General features: G+C 36.4%; 1 protein-coding gene across 8 annotated transcripts in view; it reads left to right on the top strand.

Annotated features, from left to right (window-relative positions):
- Positions 1–20,294, top strand: part of NRXN1 (neurexin 1) — a 672,843-nt gene that overhangs the window by 204,964 nt on the left and 447,585 nt on the right. For all 8 annotated transcript variants that reach the window (XM_059840820.1, XM_059840821.1, XM_059840822.1 and 5 more), the window contains one exon: positions 19,080–19,381. In XM_059840820.1, coding sequence (XP_059696803.1) covers positions 19,080–19,381 — 302 coding nt within the window. The remainder of the gene's footprint in view (positions 1–19,079; positions 19,382–20,294) is intronic.

The following is a 20,294-nucleotide window of genomic DNA, read 5'->3' on the forward strand; positions in this document are numbered from 1 at the left end:
TAATTAAAAACATGTTGACAAAAATTGGACCAACAGCTTGTCATTTTCAAATCTAAGTGAAATGCAAAGTGCTGAGAATAAATTACAGGGTTTGAATTCAGTTCTTAAGTTTAATGCCTTTGCTACATGTAGGATATCTTGGGATCTTTTTGGGGGAAGACAGTAGAAAATTATTAGAAAATATTATTTTCATTTGACTAATATTTTAAGAATAAGCTCTGAACTCGATGTCTAAATATTGAGAACTGGAAATATTTGTCAGTGATGGGGTCTAGATGGGTGATTCAGTCCTCTTTTAAATCCATGCTCTGTGAGAACCAGGCATGTAGCATCTCTTCTCCTTCCTCCTTCCTATAAGAAGGAAATAAACCTGAGGACATGAGCTCTAAGATGGAGCTCCATGTAGTCCAGATGGGTCCCAAGTCTGGATTATTAAATAAATAGAACCACAAGATGTGCTGTGGCACACAAATTGCCCCCTCAGTATGTTCCCATCTGCTCTGATAATAACTAGGTATAGTATAAAAAGAAATACTAAAATCCCCAGAGGTTAACTATCTAAGGATTGATAAATTATCAAAACTTGGAATCATAGAATGGTTTGGGTTGGAAGGGACCTCAAAAATCATCTAGGTTGAACGCCTCTGTCATGGGCTGGGACACCACCCATGAGACCAGGTTGTTCAAAGCCTCATCCGGGTGGGCCTGAAACAATTCCAGGGAATGGGGCATCCACAGTTTCTCTGGGCAACCTGTGCTGGTGCCTCACTAAGTAAAGAATTCTTCCTTACATCTAATCTAAATATCTCTTTATTTAGTTTCAACACATTCTCCCTTGTCCTAGCAGTATCTGCTTGTGTAAGAAGTCACTCTTGCTCTTGCCTTTTTTTTTTTTTTTTTTTTTTTTAATAAGACCTCTTTGGGTACTTGAAGGTCCTCTAGGTCTCCCTGATGTCTTCTCCAGACTGAGCAATCCCAGTTCTCTCAGCCTGCTTTCACAAGAGGGGTGCTCCAGCCATCTGAGCATCTTTATGGCTCTCCTGTGGACCCCCTCCAGACGAATTCGCATCCTTGTGCTGAGGACCCAGAGCTGGCTGGATCATTGCACATGGAGTGACCTACTCACAAGGGCAGAGTAGAGGGGCAGAAATACCTCCCTCAACCTGCTGGCCACACCTTTTTAGATGCAGCCCAGAACAGCTGGCTTCATCATGATATACTAGTTAAATTAGCATGGTTCCTGAAGGTAAGAAAAGTATTATTCTAGGGAATAGAGAGGATAAATCTTTGACCATGAATCTTCAAAATATAAACCTTTGTATGTGCAAGGTTTTGCTACAACTCTCATACGACTGGAATGCTCTTGCAGTTGGTATTTCACATCTTGCTGCTCAATAGGAAGAATAATCTGCACAAATATTCTGAATTAAGTTCTACATTGACGTGCACACACTTAAAACATGCCACAGAGTGAGTAACTGCAGACTTCAAAAGTTTTTGCTTAGGTGTAGTGTGTATATTCTGCATGCACTGGGCACTACTGCTGTATAAGTCTGAAACATCTTGAATCAAAATCAAGGATCAAAAATACCATGGATTTTAAAACGTGTAGGCTGACCCAAACATCCTTTCATCTCTGTACAACTTCAATTAAAGGCTTGTGACAATGTACTAGATGTCTCTTAAAATACAGCCCTAAATTAATTAGTGGAGTGCTCTAGGGTCCACCCTAACACAAGGTGTAAATTTACAAGGGCTGTATGTGAAGTGCAGTGATTGACAGGATGTAGAGTAAAAACATGTGATTATTTTACTCTTTTAAAGAAATCAGTGGTAAGCATACCAGTGTGGGATTTTGTTCTCTCAGCCAATTACTTCTTTATAATTGAAATTTCCTGAATGACTTTGCAGGCTTTGGCAGCCTGTAGCGAGACCTTGGAAAATGAATAAGAACTATTTATACAACTTGTAGAAAGACACAGGAGTAAAAGCATGTGTAGTGAAGGGCAGGATAAAATTGTTCATGCCTTCTTTGATGGTTGATGGTCTGGGTAAATCTCAGAGTAAATTCAAGTGCCTGACCAAATTTCAGCCTGTCTTCCTTTCAAGGTACTCAATTGATCAACAACTGCCCTGAACAGAGTAGAATAACACAATTTATCAGCAATGGGGAATGGTTAAGAACTTAGTTCATTGAAATACCAGTAATGCTGAATTACACAACCCCATGTGAAGGAGGGAATCCCTACCCCTAGGAAGGCCAGTGGAAGTTTGAAGCCTGACTTTTGAGAACTATAAGCCTAATGTTATCCAACTAATTATTTTAAGTCAGTTATAGTTAATATAGAAATGTACAAATACTCTAGCATGCCTTACAAGATAAAATCAGAAATATGTGTATGTATATATATTAAGGTGGGCTCAACAATGTGAAAGCAGGGCTGTATTTTCCCACACACCTCATGGCTTAGCTGGGTTTTTTTGCTAACTTGCTGCATTAAGTTGTCAGACTCAGGTAAGAAATCAATTGCTTCGTTTGAGGTATAATGAATACTTTGCTTAAATTATCTTTTTGTCCTACAACAAAATACTTAGGTGAGAAAATTTAGTACAGCAAGGTTCATTCAAGAACAGGTTTTTCAGTTTTCTCTTATGCAATTTAGAGTTCTTGACCTTTAATTAACAAGCCTTTCAGTGGTGCATCTTGCTGCAAAAAAAACCAAGATGTATACTTTTAACATTTCTTCTTAACAATCACCACTGGGTTTGCTCGTTCTGTGTATTTAAGATAACTATAAAAGATTTTCCAATACCTCAAACTGAATGTACTTTTCATATACTATAAAGGCCTTTAGTAGCAAGTCCTTAGTGACTTTTGTTCAGTTACCATGGTAACTTTGAACTTTCTTTAGTTGTGGAAAGAAACATTCTTTTTTCACTATCAAGAAAAAGGTGTTTGCTTTTGAGCAAGAAGAAAATATGGGCATAGTTTAGCAAATGAGCTTGTATATATTAAAAAGTCTCCAGAATAATTTGTTTGTTTTATTTAAGTATCTAAAAAATTACTGTAATGGAGAGGAAGGAACAAATTTAATGAAACTTAAAGTTCACAAGCAGGGAATACTATATATCTATATATTTGTGTACATATATACAAATGGGAATTAGATTGTTTTCATATAATTGAATAAAGTTCATATGTTACCTTTTTAGTGTGAACCAGCTCAGATCTTGGAGAATTTAAAGAAAAAAAACCCCAAAAAATAATGAAGTTTGTACTAGAGCTGTGCTTTATTTTTATTGAGCCTCTTATTTTCATGTGAGGGATATGAGTGTAAGTGTAAGACTTGAGTAGAGTAGAGATGTGTAAGAATCCCTTGATATATTGGATCTTGCTGTGGGAAAATGTTTAATGTAACGCAGGAAAAAACAATTCTTGTGGGCAAATTGATTAAAAATTATACAAAGATATACATGAGCTATTCATGGTCTCTAACATTGAGCATCTTTACATCAATTTGAGAAAATATTGATGGGATTCCTTTGTAGCTTTTTTTTTTTTTTTTTTTTTTTTTTTACTATTTGGAACAAAAAGATTTGTATCTGGAAATTTGGAATTATCTTTGTGATGGTTATCAAGGCAATATGTAGGTAAGCAATTAAAATGTGTAATCAAAAACTAGCACAGGATGAAATCCCTGCCTTGGTAGTATAAAGCCTGAAAGTTTTCATTAATTCCTGCTTGCCTTTATTGTATTAAACATTTTTTTAATATTCTCTTGATGAAAACCAGATTGCTTCTAATTACAACAGAGGTGCTTTTGTGATACTATAATAGAAAATACTCTGATGTAGCAAACCAAGGAAAAATAAGACTTTATGAGCTACCTCCAGCTTCCTTGCTTGAAAAGAGTTTGTGTAGTCAGCAAAGTTACAGTGGTTTTACCAATGTCTGGCAGGTTTTACCCATCAAGTTTCTCCACCTTTCTTCTCCTCTACAAAACTGTTTAAAATATCAGTTTAATTTTTGTCAATCATGTTGCTAATGGAAAATAAGAAAAAAATATTGGCTGAGATGGGGATAATTAAAAATTAATTTTTTTTTTTCCTTTGGTGAATGATACAAAACTGTGTTTGATGTGAGGGATAGCTGATCAGAAACATCTGTGTTGTCTGTTAGGGAGAAGGCCAAACCTTAATTTTCAGTGTTTGATATTGTCTTATATAAGCCATCTATATTCCAATTAAACTATTTTGGGATTGGCTATTACTGTTTTAATACAGTGTGGAATTTACCTCATCCTGTCCTGCAGTGAAAAGCAGAGTTGTTGATTGGGTTTTTTTACCCCAATGTTATCCTATTATGGTGGTCTAAAATAGTATAATAATTTTTTTTTTTTCTTTGATCTAATAAATACTTGCTCCAAAAGCCTTGAATTTGGGGATGATAATGTTTGGCTGAGACACAAACTTTTGTTGCTACAAGGAACCACACTTTGAGGAACTAGACATCTACTTGAGGAAAAAGCCCCAAAATTAGGACTAGATTTTAAAATTAATTTTAGTGTGTAGCATTTTATTACACAGCCTAAATATTTGTACACAAAATACTTAGATGGAGCTAATGCCTACATCTCACTTCAGAGTAGCTTGTATTAGCTTCTGGGATATAATAAATCCACTGGGCCCAATGCCTGAATTAACATAATAATTAAAGTTTCAGCACATTGTTGTAGGTCACAGTAAGAAAATGTTTAATCTTTCTCCCTTCATCTGTGTACATTCAAGGCATTGGGAGGTCTACAGAGACTGAATTAAATTTAAGTGTACCAGAAATGAGCAGGCTGTTTTAAGAAAAATGTGAAAAAGATTTAACTTTGTTAGGAGCTGTTCATAATTGGTTTTGTTCTGGCAATAAAAGATACAGCAAAAATTGGGTCACTACACAAGTTACTGCTCAATTAATGGCAGAAAACTGTGGGTGTACAGCAGCCAAAACACAGAATTATCCTGCATCTGCCCACTTGAGAGTTTGGGGTTTGCTTGGTTCATAGATCATTGTCTGTGGTCAGCTGTGCCTATAGGAAAGAACAAGTGCTGGGCTGGAGTGAGTAAGCACAGGATGTTGTAGATCATCTGAAAGTTACTCTACAAAATTAGTAGAGTGTTAAGAGAATGGAAATGTGCTTTTCTAAACAAATTTCTAGGTTGTCTAAACTGATGAGACTGAGAGGAAGATTTAATGTTGTTTTATGACTCTTGAGAGAAACCAAGGAATATTAAAAGTTGTCTTGTGCTGACACTACTCACTAGCCAGGGAGAAATATCTATCTGGATGCTGATTATTGCACCACCAGAAATGGGTCAAGATGCAGCTTGTTTTTCAACCAATTTGGAAATCCATGGTAAATTCCTGAGGTTTAATAGAAGCTTCAGCTGCAGTTTCCCTCTATTCTGAAGCAGTTCTTTGCAATACATGGGTAAATGGATTTAGTCATTTAATGGCTAATTTCCTTTGCTAGGCATTCAGTTGACAAAAGACCCCACAACAAGATGGGTGAAGAAAAGTTCTGTTTGTGTTGGTTTTATTCTGAGGAACCAGGGCAGGCTGCTGCTCAGCTTTTTTGCTGTGTTTACACAAAAACTTGGAAGATGAGGATAGAAAATAAAAATGGGGAGCCTGAAGCTGCTTAAATTAGTCTGTGTTTCTTGTATGGCAGCGTGGCAAGTTGGTTATGAACTTAATATTGGGGAAGTAGGGAAACAACTGAGCTGGGGGTAGCAGGAAAAACAAAAGCTGCAGGAGCTGCTCTTGGATACAGCAAACATTCTTAATTTCATGGCTAACAGACTGATGAATGCTGCCTGCTTTTGCTTATGAGATGGAAATGCTTCAGTGTGCATATTGTCTCCATAGCCCCAGACAAAAGTACAAACAAATAATCCTTGAATAATAAAATAATCACATTATCCTCCAGTTAAATTGTGGTTCACCTCTAAATTTCAGTTTAGGAATCCAATGAAAATGAACTCAGGTAGAAGGGAATTAAGAAAGAATGGACTGCTAGTCTACAGATGTCTAATTTAATGACAATTAAGAAGAATTCTCAGTGATTCGCATACCTTTAATTTTAAACCATTTATGTCTGTACCATGTCATCTGAGTACTGTGATATGATGTTACCTCAAAAATGGAACTGATGGACAGGATTCTAAAATAATTTAAACACAGCTTTCAGTTTAGTTTTGTATCCAAATCCTTGGGAAGTCCATAAGGTGTAGGAGCCTTGGGGAGAAATAGAGATAATAATTACAGAATGATTTCTTCACAGAGGCAGTAATTCCCTTCCCTGAAAGTTCAGAAAGGTTTAAATTATTTTGTGAACATAATAACTGACCTAGTGGTTCTGTGATGAATGCTAGTGTGTTTTGTCAAGAACTCTTCAATTTTAATTAATTGATAGTATCCAGAGTAGTAATCAAATAGCTTTACAAGTGCAATGGCATGTATTCAGAATCAAATGTCTTGTGTATTGTGCATAAAGGGCTTTACCTATTTTCTCAGGGTGCTATAAAATGAGGAGGGACTTTGGAAAAACAAAACTATATTCAGCAATACAAAGAAAACAGTAGGGTTGTAGAAGAAGGTTGAATTAATAGCCTGTGTAACTCAGAGTGCAAGCATTTTCTGTATATTGATCCTGTCACTCTGGCTACTGCACAAGGGCATTTTCTTAATGTAATAAATGCAAAGCCCCCCCAGCCTCTGGGGCTTTGCATCTAAACAGCTGATGGGTAATTACAGGAGACCTATGAGGCACAGGTGGGAGAGAAAAAATGGAGGCTGCTGGTGAAAGCTTTTGTATTCAAATTGGTTTGAAGCAAACTTTCACTTGCTCTACACTGTAGAGGGATTTTTTTTTTTTTTTTCTCTCTGCGGGGAGAAGAGGGGTTTATTACATTGAAAGTTGCCATAGAATTTGTTCTGTGCCTCAGTGTTTGTGTGTGACTAGTCAGTCTGGTTGTAGTCCTTGCTCCTGGTTCCTGGGTGCTTTAGTGTGGGACCAGCAGTCGTGCTCAAGCTGTTCAGGAGGAGCCAGCCTGTGGTTCCTGCTGCTGTTGACACAGGCTTGTCTTGCATTTTTTTCCACATTGGTTAGGAGATGGAACTTTTGTGGAAAATAGATGTCAGATGCCAAAACATTTGGTGAGGGATACAGGGTCCATTGCTTTTTTCCCTGCCCTCTCCAGTTGATGGCTTAGGGGAGTACCAGCAGCTGTGGTGAACACAATCTTAGTGCCTTGAAATGAGGAGAAACTTCAGACCCTGAATGCAGATTAGATTCTTGAAAAAGGAAGAGTACCCAAACCTGAAATTTATGTAATGTGCTTGTCAGTAGTATGTATCACAGCTTTTCTCTTTTGATTATCCTTTGTAAGAGATGTTAAATTATTTTTTCAGTAATGTTTTGTTCTGTAAGTGTTATTTGGATGATTACAGACTTTTTTCTATTTCATATCTGTAGGGCAGAAGGCTGTAAATAATTCTAAGCTCCTATGCAGTAATAATAAATATTGAAGTATTTTAAGCAGTTATTTTAGACAAGTTCCTGGAGGGGTGGAATTACTTCTTAATGTCTAATGTTTATAAAATGAGGCAGTATCTCTGACAGTGTCACTCTTTCTATCTCCATCTTTCTCCTACCCCTTCCATTACCTGAGAAATGAGTTAAGTTTTATGTTAGATCCATGATGTGATGCAAATATGTTACATTATCTATGACACTTGAAGTATCTCACCTTGTTAGGCATGTTTATTGCATAAAGAACAGGATCAAGTACCAGTGGTGTAAATGTGCTGTCTTCAGTGGAATTTACCAGCAGAAATCTTGGCCCAGTCATGACAGCAAATCTTTCCTCTAAAATATCAATACAGCACTAGAGTCCAATTATTTTTATACTCTGCTAATCTTCTTTTGCTTTTACAGTGTTCCTGCAGGCTTCTATAAAAAGGCCATTGGTAATCTCAGTAGGGAGGCCTCCTTATCAAGTAGTTTCAAAGACTTATGGCTTCTGAAAAAATAAGGAGGTAATACTGAATTAATGGAGAAAAAAATGGAGTCTTCAAAAAAACTAAATGTAAAGCATATATAATACAGATTATTTTACTACTTGCAGAAGTTTTCTTGGATTTTCACAGATTTGATAATAAGACTTGGAGGGAGTTAAAAATCTTCTGTATTTTTAAAGTACATGCCTAAAATGATCCTTTAAATAAAAATCTAGACATAGTTCTTTTTATATACTCATAGCTGAAAATAAATCAGTGAATGTATAGTTTTAAAGTTGTGGTCAGGCCAAGAAACCTGCTTATCAATGTTTGAAAGTCTCATGTAAAAGGAAAATTGGTATCATGAGTAGATCTGGAAAGGCTTATTCTGTTGTAGCTTACTGGAAGTATGTTAGAACATTATTAAACTCTGAGTGTTAGAGAGCTAGGAGCCAAGCCCTGGTATTTCTTGAAGAGAAGAATAAGAAGTTCTGTGGAGAAGGACCTGGGGTTCCTGGTGGACAACAAGCTGTCCCTGAGCCAGCAGTGTGTCCTTGTGTCCAAGAAGGCCAATGATGCATTAGGAACTGCACTGCCAGCAGGGCAGGGAGGTGATCCTGCCCCTCTGCTCAGCCCTGCTGAGGCACATCTGGAGTGCTGTGTCCAGTTCTGGGATCCTCAGGATGAGAGAGATATGGAGCTCCTGGAGCAGGTCCAGTGGAGGGCTACTAAGGTGGTGAAGGGTCTGGAGAACCTCCCTTATGAGGAAAGGCTGAGGGAGCTGGGGCTGTTCAGCCCCAAGGAGAGAGGACTGAGAGAATCTCAAAGTCTCAGAGGGGAGATGTCAGAGGATGGACCAGGCTCTACGCCATGGGACAAGAGGCAGCGGGGAGGAACTGATGCACAAGAGGTTCCACCTGACCATGAGGAAGAACTTCCCTGTGCAGGTAAACCTAAACTGGGATGGATTGCTCAGAGAAGGTGTGGAGCCTCCCTTGGTAGAGAGATTCCAGAACCATCTGGACACAATCTTGTGCCTTGTGCTGTGTGATGACCCTGCCTGTGCAGGGATAGCAGACCAAATGTCCCTGTGTGGTCCCTTCCAGTTTGACCTATGCTCTGATTCTGTGAAGTGATAGCAAGAATTATCTTGTTTAAAAGCTAGCAGCTGTTACTTGAAACACATGAAGGTATCCATCAAATTGCTTTGAATTGTATCCTCCTTTATCATGTTATGGGCATAAGCTTTACAGAATCATGAAAAAGGGTGTGGGGGAATGGATTTCAGATTTTTAATATTTCATTTATGTTTTGCTATGTGTTTAAGAAGCTTTTCCATACTACAGTATTGGGAGGTCCATAAGTAGGCTTGTTTTAAGAAGTACCTTTGTAATGGCAATGATTTATTTCAGCAACACTTTTTTCTTAAGACTCTTTGTTATGTAGCTTCTACTACTTTCCTTTAAATTTGATGCAAGTTGCATTTCTGTGATTATTAGCAAAAAGGCCACACATTTTATTTGCAGTCAGATAAATCAGATTTTGAGATTGCCAGATGTGGCATTATCATCTGAATATCTCTGGTTGTTATTTACACAAAACCCTGGTGTTATACCTAGTAAAAGGCTCTTGCTCATGTGGACAGTGCTTTTTCCTCAACATGTCCCATGTTCTGAAGTACTATGGCCTAAGTTTTGATTTGGGGTGGAAGGGGGTATGAAATACAGTTGTATCCTACAGTTGTCAAACCACTACAAGAATAATGGCAGTTTTGCCTTTTTCTTTATTGTCTTGGAAAGAGAGTGTTAATTTAAGAACCAACAGTAGTGCCAGAAAAGCTAAAAAGTAGCTACAGTACATTGTTGTAGAATATAATCTGTCAAACTTCTGTAGATGTCATCAATCTTTACTGTCTTTTCCATAATAAAATTTGTTAAATTAGTTTGAATTCAGTTTACCTGTTCCCCTATCCTTAACACCCTGCTTTTATATATTCTTTTATCTGACTGCTGCACAGAAAATACAAATAGAGGTGTGAGGTATTCTTTGTTATTTAGGTTTATTCTGATCTTAAGATGTGAATGGGGATTTCCAATGACTGCTGATTAGTGAGAACACTGACCAGCACACAGCTTAGCCACCCTTTGCCTCTCAGCAGGAATTGCAGTGCAATAAGAAAGGTCTCTGAAGGAGAAAAACCTAAGATACAGAGAAGAAGAGAGTGGAGGGCAGCATTGAAACAAAAGGAAAGAAGCTGAAAGTAATTGGTCAAAATATTTCTAGGAAGTTATGTCATAGCCTCCACAGATGGTAACAGCACTATCATAGCCATCAAGGTTTTCTGTCTGGTGGGAAGTCCTTTTGAGTGTTTCATCTGAATTTTTAAATAGTCATTTCCTGATTCTGGACTTGCCCTTGAATGTTTCTTCCCATACATATGCAGGTGGTGGCAGTTCTGTGTAAATACCTGTGGGTGTTTTCCTCTGTGAAGTACAGGCAGTTCAGCTGCTTTTATTGCCATGACCTTGACCAGAATCCCTGTTATACAAATAGTTACTAATATTTTTTTTCAATTTGCCTCCATTTCAAAATATACATTTATTTTTTTTAACTGTGGACACATAGTTGGTTCTTCTTTCCAGAGCAGAATGTTTTCTGTTCCTAACCCAATCCACTAAAGGTCTGTGCTGTGCTCACCTATTACATGTTTGTTGTCCCTAGTGTTTTGTCCATCAGATACATTCATAAAGGTAAAAATATCATTAGTCATTGTAGTGATCATTAGTCAATTTGGAGGAAGGTTATCTGAATTTTTAATGAGCTATATCAGATATTAGAGTTCAACACCAATTATTCCAACCAATTTCAATTGGCACTACTCTTTTGCTCATTAAATGAGAATTCTACCTTTGTCATTCTTTGGAAGAAAAAACTGTTTCCAAAACCAATATATTGAGTTTCTTATAACTCTTACTTCAGATTTTTAATAATGCTCATTTGAACACCTGACCTATGTACAGATGGTGGCTGAAGGTAATTCTGGAGTGCCAAAAGAAATATTAAAAGTATCACAAGAAGGCATATTTATCCTAATACTACTTCTTATATGCAGCCTAAAGTTAAAAAATATAGTTTTGGCTCAATTATTTTCCATTGGACAATGAATTGAGATAGTGAAGCTCAAAGGCTATTTTTGACTAATGCTTTGCCTGTTTTGAGACGTTTTGAGCTTCTTCTCTTTCCAGAACTAATCAATAAAAAAGTTCTTTTACTCTTTGTAGCTGACATAGTAATTCCTTTCACTTTATTTGAAGAGGCAGGGTTGCAAAGAGATATTAGATGGTTTGTTTAGATCAAATATTTCTAGTGTAGCAGCAGGCCATTAGCACATCTTTCTGCTTGTTATTTTGAACAGCATATTTCTTCAGCTGAGACTTCAGCTTCTCAGATCCCCTTTGTTGCTGTAGGATCCTTTCATAGAATGTATTCTTCATGTGCTCAGTAACTCGGAAAGATTTTTCTGTTCTACATGTGAAAAATCTTTCTTAAATGAGACTATCCTCAACAGGCTGGATGTAATAAAATAACTGTTTTCATTTTAAATTTCCCATGTTTATAGGAAGACCAAGAGTTATAAATAGCTTCTTCCAAACATGTTTTGAGGGCTAACATAGAGATCCAACTGACTTTTCCCAAACGTTTTTATGTAGATATTCCCTCAGTGATACAATCTTAGGCAGAGACAGAAAAAAAAAAAAAAAAAAAAAAGTGGTGGTTTTGTCAGTCCCCTCTGGAAAGTGCTTTGTTTTACCTTTTTCAAAACCATGCTGGTTCTCTTTTTACTGTGTCAAATGCTACATATTCCTGTAGTAACCCTCTGAGACAAGTGCAAAACTGGTTTTATAGCAGTGGCTCATCATGCACATAATACCATTGCAGTGGCATTCCCCCTGCATCTCTGGAAAGCTTATTGTACAAAGGGCTTCTTTTAACAGGAGTTAATTAGGACTAGAAAATTGCTTGTTGTTTTTTATTGCATCTAAACCCCAGGACATGCTGCACTAATCCTCTAGTGCGGTGTGGTGCCATAAGAGAGGTATTCAGCTGATGTCTCAGAAGTTTCTTATTAGCTTTGAAACTGTTCCTTATCAGATCATTTAACTCATTAACTCTTTCTACACATAAAATGTGTTCTTTGGGGATTGTTTTCTTCCTTGTTCTTTCATTTAAAATGAGTGTTTAAATATAACCCCAACAAAGTAAAACCAATTTTTTGTTCTCCTCCTATTCCACATTTTTATTTAGGACAATGAAAAACAAATGCAACTCATTTGGAGAATGCTCAGCAAGGAGTAAGGTGCTACTGCTTCATCCAAGAAGCATTACAGAAAATGTTTTTTTTTTCCTAAGACAGAGACTGCTTTCAGTTTTTGCAAGAATTACTGCACTTGTTTTTTGCTCCGTCTTTTGCTCAAAGCATATTAATTCTAAAACTTGCGTTTGCACGAGTTATATACTTATGAGGAGTAAAATTAAAACTGCTTTTTTTTTAATCATTATGTTAGTTTTCCTATCAGTTCTGTAAACAATCTGATACCGGAAATCTGTGCTTCTGATTGAAAGCTAGCAATCTGCGTTTTGCAGTTCAGCTCTAAAGTTAGTAGGAACCTTGAGGCCTGGAAAAGGCCTTTGGAAAGTTGCCCAAAGTTTTCCAGCATGGTTTTTAGCTTGCTGCAGAAACTGGAGCCTGTATTTATTTGTTGGTATATTTCTGCTCTGGTTTCCCAACTTCTTACCAAAATTCATAAATGAGTTTTAAAGCAACAGTAAGGTTGAGTAAAAATAGTTTCTCCTGTCAATGTACAAGTGATGTTGAGAGTATTTGACATTTTGCAGTTAATTCTTTATTTAGCAAGAATGCCTTTAAAATCACCATTTCAAACTTTGGGGTTTTGAGTAATTTTTTGACACATTATTGCTGCAATATGAGGTGCAGAATACTGTAATCTGCTTATTAATGATGCAACTGCTAATTAGAAAAAGGTTCTCTTATTTTCACCTTCCAGCAATTTAGTATTTATTGTACACTAAGATGGCACTGTTCCTGAAAACTCCTGCTTGCATTCCTCTCCCTCCCCAATTGCAAATGTGCTTTTGAAGTGCCTACTCTGTGTGATTAAATAAAAGGACATGAAAATTAGTGAGGAAATTGCATGGTGTAGCCATTTTAGTTATGAATTTAAATGACTGTGTAGCAAAATGGAGAAATTTATCACTTATCTAGTATTCCCTGCAAGTCATTTATCATGAGTAGCAACTATCATAATTTTATTCTAATCTGAGATGGTGGGAAGGGATCAGAGGTTCATGCTTCTTGTGGTTGGCTACTGTTTTTATGATTGTGTGTAAAACAAAACAGGAGCTGGAAAACTTTCTCAAGTTTCTTTGCATGATATTATACCTGACTTTGTATCAGTTAAATGCTGATAAATGTTTCTCAGCTGATAGACTATTTCTTTGCTCCTCATTTTACAGCAATGGGTACTGGTTTTATGTTGGACACCAGTAGTGCAGGCTTTGGTGCCCAGGAGCACAAAAGCAGTGTGTTTTTTGAGATAAACCATGTTCTGATAGTACATTCCAGGAACAGGGATTATGGCAATCCAAAGCACTTGGTTATAACAACTAACCAAAGTTTTACTTTGTCATGGTTTTGAATGAAATATTTTCTGCCACAGAAAGACTTGGATTGGTTCACCAGATCTCTGAGTCTGTGGAATGAATAAACATTTCTACAGCCCCCTTTTTTTTTTTTTTTTCCCCACGAAAGGATAATTTGAAACAATAATAAGGAGCCCCTGAAAATTCCTCAGTCCTTCAGAATAAATTGCTTATGGTCTTAAATAACTTCTCCAGTTTTGTTCTCACGTTAGGCTAGTCATGATAACCTCATAATGAAATAATTCCCTCACAAAGGGAAGGCACACAGAAATCTGTGCTTACTGGAGAGGGGAGAGAGCATTAAAAAATAGGAAATAAACAGGTACCTATTTCCCAGCTGTGGATTTGGAAACATCAATCCAATTTTTTTTCTCCAAATTGCTTTCTTGGAATATTTTGTGGAGACTTGTTTAGAGAGTAAGGAGTATAGTTTCTGGGAAGGAAAAGGAAAAGATTGTGAGAAATGAAAGAAAGCATGGAAGATTCTTCTGTTAAAAAAATTTTACAAGAGATAGGAACAGAAAACTGCTAATGTAGAACAAGAGTAGTACTTGTAAAAATTACTCAACCCTAACTGATAAAGCAGACCCTTTGCATTGTCTCAGAATGACTTTCTTAGGCTTTATCATAATTCCATCATTTTTGTTATTTTCATACTGTCTTGATTTTTTTACATTAGACAGAGTTATTTTGGTTCCCTCTTTGAGTGCCTGTGTTTTATTTCTAGATGAATCTGGTCATACTTTATTTTGTGATTGGGAAACAACAAAAAAAAAATCAAATTCAGTGTAACATTTAGAGAACTACTCGATAGTCTTTGTAATTTTTCATCTTAAGATCCAGAGAATGATGTATTTATGGAAGGATAAAGGCTGGCTTCCTACAAGAGGAGTGTGCTGAGAAACCTTGTGCATGGTACATCCTGAGAGCATTCCTGGTTCAACAGTGCACAGCTCATGTGGAGGGTATTCCCTTTCAATGGAATAGCAAGCCATTAGTCTGCTATTACTGCCAAGTTTGCCACAGAAGTAGCAGTTCAGCCTGTCTGGTTTTATTGTGTCAGTCGTTCTTGTAAATGATTTTGTCTACATGCTGTTTTAGTATAGCTTTCCAAAGCTGCATTACTTTCTCAGAAAGACTTTATAAGTTTAAGTTGATGGTGTAGCAGATAAATGTTTGAATTTTAAATTGTTGTGAAATGGAGCACTGAACAGTACATCTGGGAACATACTAGGCTCTGGTTTGGCATAATTTATTTATTCAGAGCACATTTAATGTTTTGAAGATTGTAGAGATGTAACTTGGTTCCTAGAAGTAGAGTATCAGTGGTGGCAGCTTATTTTCTCTTTCACAGTAATTATTTTGGCAGACAGATCAATTGACAGCACTCTATCAGGTTCTGAGTGTAATACTGGATTGGTTTGTCCCATGGGTTGTTGGGGTTTAGTTAACAAACTTTTGGGTTCTTCTTATGTAAAGGAATATTGCAGCTATGAATAAAGAGATTTGATTTACTCTTGTTGCAGAATTATTTCTCTTGCCTATGGTTCCATCATTGTTACTGCCTAATAAGATCAAAGCATCTAGTCCTATGTATGTGATTTAAATCAGGCATGGGCACATGATCAATTTATTATGGATGCAGCCAGACCCAGTTTGTGATGTAATACTGCCAGTGGGCTGGGTGGATGTGCTATAAAGCTGAGCATAGTGCTTGTGTAGGACTGTAAAATCTGCTCAGGCCCATGGAAGTGTTGCTTCCATGTGTTTTATCAGACTAAGGATTAAATGAATTTCCAAACAGTTGAATACTAAAACTGTTATTGACTTCAGCAGGGCAAAGAAACAAACCCTTCCTGCAGCAGCAGGTGCTTTAATAGAGTGCCTCTCTTGTTTGAATCCTTTCTGTGACACAAACAGGTTGTGCCATTCTATATTTGCACAACTCCTGTAATTCTGGACTTTCACTGCCATAATATACTACATTTCACAGTATTCAAAATTCAGAATAAAGACATGTTAAACTCCTTTATGGTGTTCATATTATCTTGTGCTTTTCTATGCAGGTAATTACATTTTAATCATTAAATGAAGTGTGGCACTTCATACTGGCTAGAATGACTGCTATGCATTTTTAATGGTTTCTCTAAGTGTCATTAAGTGATAATTTAAAAATAAACAAACAACCAGCAGTTTACACAACTGGTTATTAATGAAGCCTGTTCCTAATTTGCTTAAAGGATCAACAAAAATTGTGGTATGAAATGTAGCAACAGATTGAGTGGGTTTTTTTTTTTACATAAAACATTTGAGTACTTTATGGATATTTTTTTAATGTCCGTTCTAAAAACATACAATCCTATCAAGAGTAAAATAGCACATCTTTTTGATATTAAAAAGTTGATACAGTGTTGATTACCAATATTATTTAGTGGTTTTTCTGTCCTATGCTGAAACATTTTGACTTATGTGCCTTCTGTTCAGCATGCTAAAAATTCTGGTTTTCAGTGACAAAGTACAAAAAAAGATTTGTAAGCTGATTTCCTCTTCATGGTTTTCCTGAATCTTTGCTGGCCTGTGGCAAACCTGTGGGTGTTTTACCTCCTGTCTTCCCATTTCAGAGCTGGGCATGGCAAGGCAGATTTGGAGTTGCAGTGGCCAATCACTTCCTAAATATCAATGCTAGGTTGAGGGCAAATATGCCTGAGGTTTCATCCAAATAATCATAAGAGGGAAATTTAAATTTTTTGAGAGGAATTAATTACTCTGCAGACTGGAGAAATGTGGAGGGATTTTTTTGGTACTCTCGCCCCTGCTTCAAATAATTATGTAATATTTGCAGTTTGGCCAAGCTAGAACATTGCCATGGAAGATGTTGTTTGAATTCATGGCATGGAAACAACATAAAAATAGCAAATAATGGGTATTTTTGGTTTGTCAGGTGAGCAGAAAAGATAGTTTGGTAGGAAAAGCATGCGGTTAGTTTCCTTATCCACAGTGTTCATGTTTTTTTCACCAAAATGTTTCCACTGAAGTAAAATGCTATGCTCAGATTTATATTTTTTTTGTTGTTTTCAAGTGATTTGGTTCTTAAACAAGTGAGTGCTAATTTGATGTAAATCAAATAATTATGTAACTAAATTATGAAAATAAAATAATTTGTTCAAAAATTTTAATTTCATTATATTGTGTATCATGGACTAGATTTTGAAGCTAAAGGGAATGAGAGAGGATTCAAAGATTAACAGTAAATTCTGCAGGGGTATTGCTTGAAGAATTACTCAAGTTTTATTTGGATGAACTGCCTCCTTTTTCAAGTCCTTGTTTAGGAATAATTTATTTCAAAAGGGCCTGGCATGTACTTAAGTTCCATCCATTTTCATGTCTGAATGCTCAGAAGCAGTTTGCAGTGCGTAATGTGTGTACAAAAATATTTTGTATGTTGATTCATTTATGTCCTTCATTTTTTGTGGTACAGTCATTAAATACCTGGGGATAAAACTACAAATACCAGTTTGCTGCATCTGTTTTATCATCTTTCCACTGTAGGTATTGATGCTGCTTTAATGTGCCTGTGCAGCAAGCACCCATAGCAAATAAATTTGTGCTTGAGCATTTTATGCTTCTATTAAATATTCATTAGATGAGATGCAGGCTGCTGCTTTGAGTGCATTGAAACCCCAGAAAATGCATTGTTTGTGAATCCTTTATGCAGCATGAGCCAAAGTGTTCACTACTGAAATGTGTAAGGGTCCAGGATGTGCTGCTATGAGTTGCTCTGCAGCTGAATCTTGCTTTGGGCTGTAAAGAGAGCATAATTGATACAAGAGAGCATAATTGATACACAGCCATTTTGGGTTTCTTACATTGTATTCTAGTATAATTTGGCTACTGCCAAAAATAAAAAAAAAACACAAATTCCCATTAAAAAAAAAAAACAAGAATTCTTCATCAAATCTGCAAGAAATCACTTCAAGTAAACAGACTAATAACTTCTAATGTTCTCATTGCAAAGTAAAAGCAAAATACAGTCCTTTCTGGTGCCTCATCTGATGTGTGTTGCAGTAATCTCTGAAGTTACTCTTATCTAGGGAGAAGCATTTTGAATATCCAGGATCAGTGTTAATATATAGGCTACAACAGAAGACCAGCACACTCAAGGACCTCTCACAAAACCTGTGTCCTCACCTGTTTCTTGCATGTTTTGTCATTCACTGGTCTCTTAAATTCACACTGTTATTGCCTTGATCTATATATTTATGCAACTGTTTTGGGTTTGTTCTGATGGTATCACACTTGTGTGCAGCTCTGTCCTGGAGATTTTTATTCCTGAGAAGGATGAAATTTGATATGCTCAGGTTTTCACATCTTCATTCTCATATTTCATAAAACCTGCAGGTTTTCATTGGGATTTTACTAACTTATTATTAGCTTAGCAGAAATTTTTTGCCTTTTTATAGCTCTAAACTCCATAAACTTCTAAACAGATAATTTTGGGCTTTTTTTTTATAGCTTTAAATTCCTTACACCTCTAGTGTAAGGTCCATGTATGTGTTACTGTGTAAGATTTTAGGAGAAATTTAATCTCCATGTATGTCATACTTGTTTTTCTGAGATTTAAAGCTCAGGTATTTGTGTTTCACCTTCAGGATAAGCTAAGAACAATAACCTGTATGGCATCTCCTAGCAAGTAAAAGTACATAAGTACATTCCAGGGAAAAAAAAAACAACAACAACAACAAAAAAAAAAAAAAAAAAAACCACCAAAAAACTTCATTTACTGATTCATTTTAACTTGCTGTCTGGCACAGTGCTATATAAAGCTTTAAGGCAGATTCCTAAATGAATGCTTTGTAGCTTTAGTTTATTCAAGACCTTAGGCAGAGCTACTGGAAGTATCTAGGTTACTGATTCTTTTTCAGGTGTCATTTTAGTGAGAGTTGGGAAGGAAAAGATCTGTGTTTTGACTAGAATAATGCTTTGTTCTGTATGTTCACCTCAGTGTTATATATTTAGATGTGTTTCATATCAGATTCCTTAAATAACATTAATCCAATTGCTGGTGCAGTTTATTTTCCAAGTTTAATCATGTACATGAAAATTCTGTTAGAAAATAGTTAAATGAGATTTCCTGTGAACATATTTTTTATCTCCTTCCTTCATGGATTTTAAGTGTTTTAAATTAATTATTTTTTGATACAGTGCTTACACTAATACTGCTAAATTAGCTATGAAAATAATTCATGCAAGCTGCCTTTAATTAAGTGCCAGCGATTTATTTATTTGTTTCTCTCCTTTTGTTTACCAGGAAAAGAAGAATATATTGCCACATTCAAGGGATCAGAGTACTTCTGCTATGATTTATCTCAGAACCCCATACAGAGCAGCAGTGATGAAATAACTCTGTCCTTTAAAACGCTGCAGAGGAACGGACTGATGCTTCACACAGGGAAATCGGCCGATTATGTCAATCTTGCACTGAAAAATGGAGCTGTCTCCTTGGTCATTAATTTGGGCTCAGGGGCCTTTGAAGCGCTGGTGGAACCTGTGAATGGGAAATTTAATGACAATGCCTGGCATGATGTGAAAGTAACCAGGAATCTGCGTCAGGTAACAGTACAATGGATACAAGAATAACTGACTTTGTTATGAGTAAATGCTTGATGATTTGAAAATTGCATATTGGATGTTTAGCAGGCATTTGGTTAGCTTTTTATTTGCACAAGGGAGGATATTCCTGCCACACTTGAGCAGGGGCATATCTAGAAAGTAGTAGGGCAAGCAGCTGTCTGAGACAGTACCAGTGAGAGGCTCTCAAGACATGAGGTATCACCCAGTGTTTCTCCAGTGCAACTGTCTGCCCTTGCAGCCTTGCATTAGTCAAGGCCAACAACTTTCTGATTTGCAACTCTTTAATGAAAAGAAATGTTTAATCTCTTTTCAAAGTGGGCAGTAAATTTGCTATCAGTTGAAGTTTATGCACTGTGTGGAGGCGTCCTGCATGTCATGCCACGTTGAACTTAGAGCAGAAGTAAAAAATATCTAAGACATTGCATGCTTACTCTCGGTGGTGTGCTAGGGGATTTGTAGCTCAACAGTCAAATTTGAGGTTGTGGTGGGGGGAAGGAGGGTAAAGACAATACCATGTATGTGTGTATACTGTATGTGCTAAGTGTACAATATATGCACGTATGTGGCTCAAAACTGTTATGTATACTAATGTGCTAAAGTATTTTATTGGCAGTATCATGTAATTTTGTCAAGTGCTATATTTTTCTGCCCTAAATGTCTGTCTTAAGTAATATCATTAATATATTTGTTGTTTCTCTAAACAGTTGCAGCTTGATTGGAATCTTTCGTTTCCCTTTATTAGAACAGCTCTGTCTTCTGGAGCTGTTAACTAATTCATCTAACCTCTTCTTTCCCTTTTCTTTTAAAATGATGTAGCTATTACATTTTTAGTTTGTAATTTCTTTGTAGTAATGAGCTGAATTGGACCTAGAATTATATTGTGATATTTTAT

The sequence above is a fragment of the Haemorhous mexicanus genome, chromosome 3, assembly GCF_027477595.1.
Source record: "Haemorhous mexicanus isolate bHaeMex1 chromosome 3, bHaeMex1.pri, whole genome shotgun sequence".
Lineage (NCBI taxonomy): Eukaryota > Metazoa > Chordata > Aves > Passeriformes > Fringillidae > Haemorhous > Haemorhous mexicanus.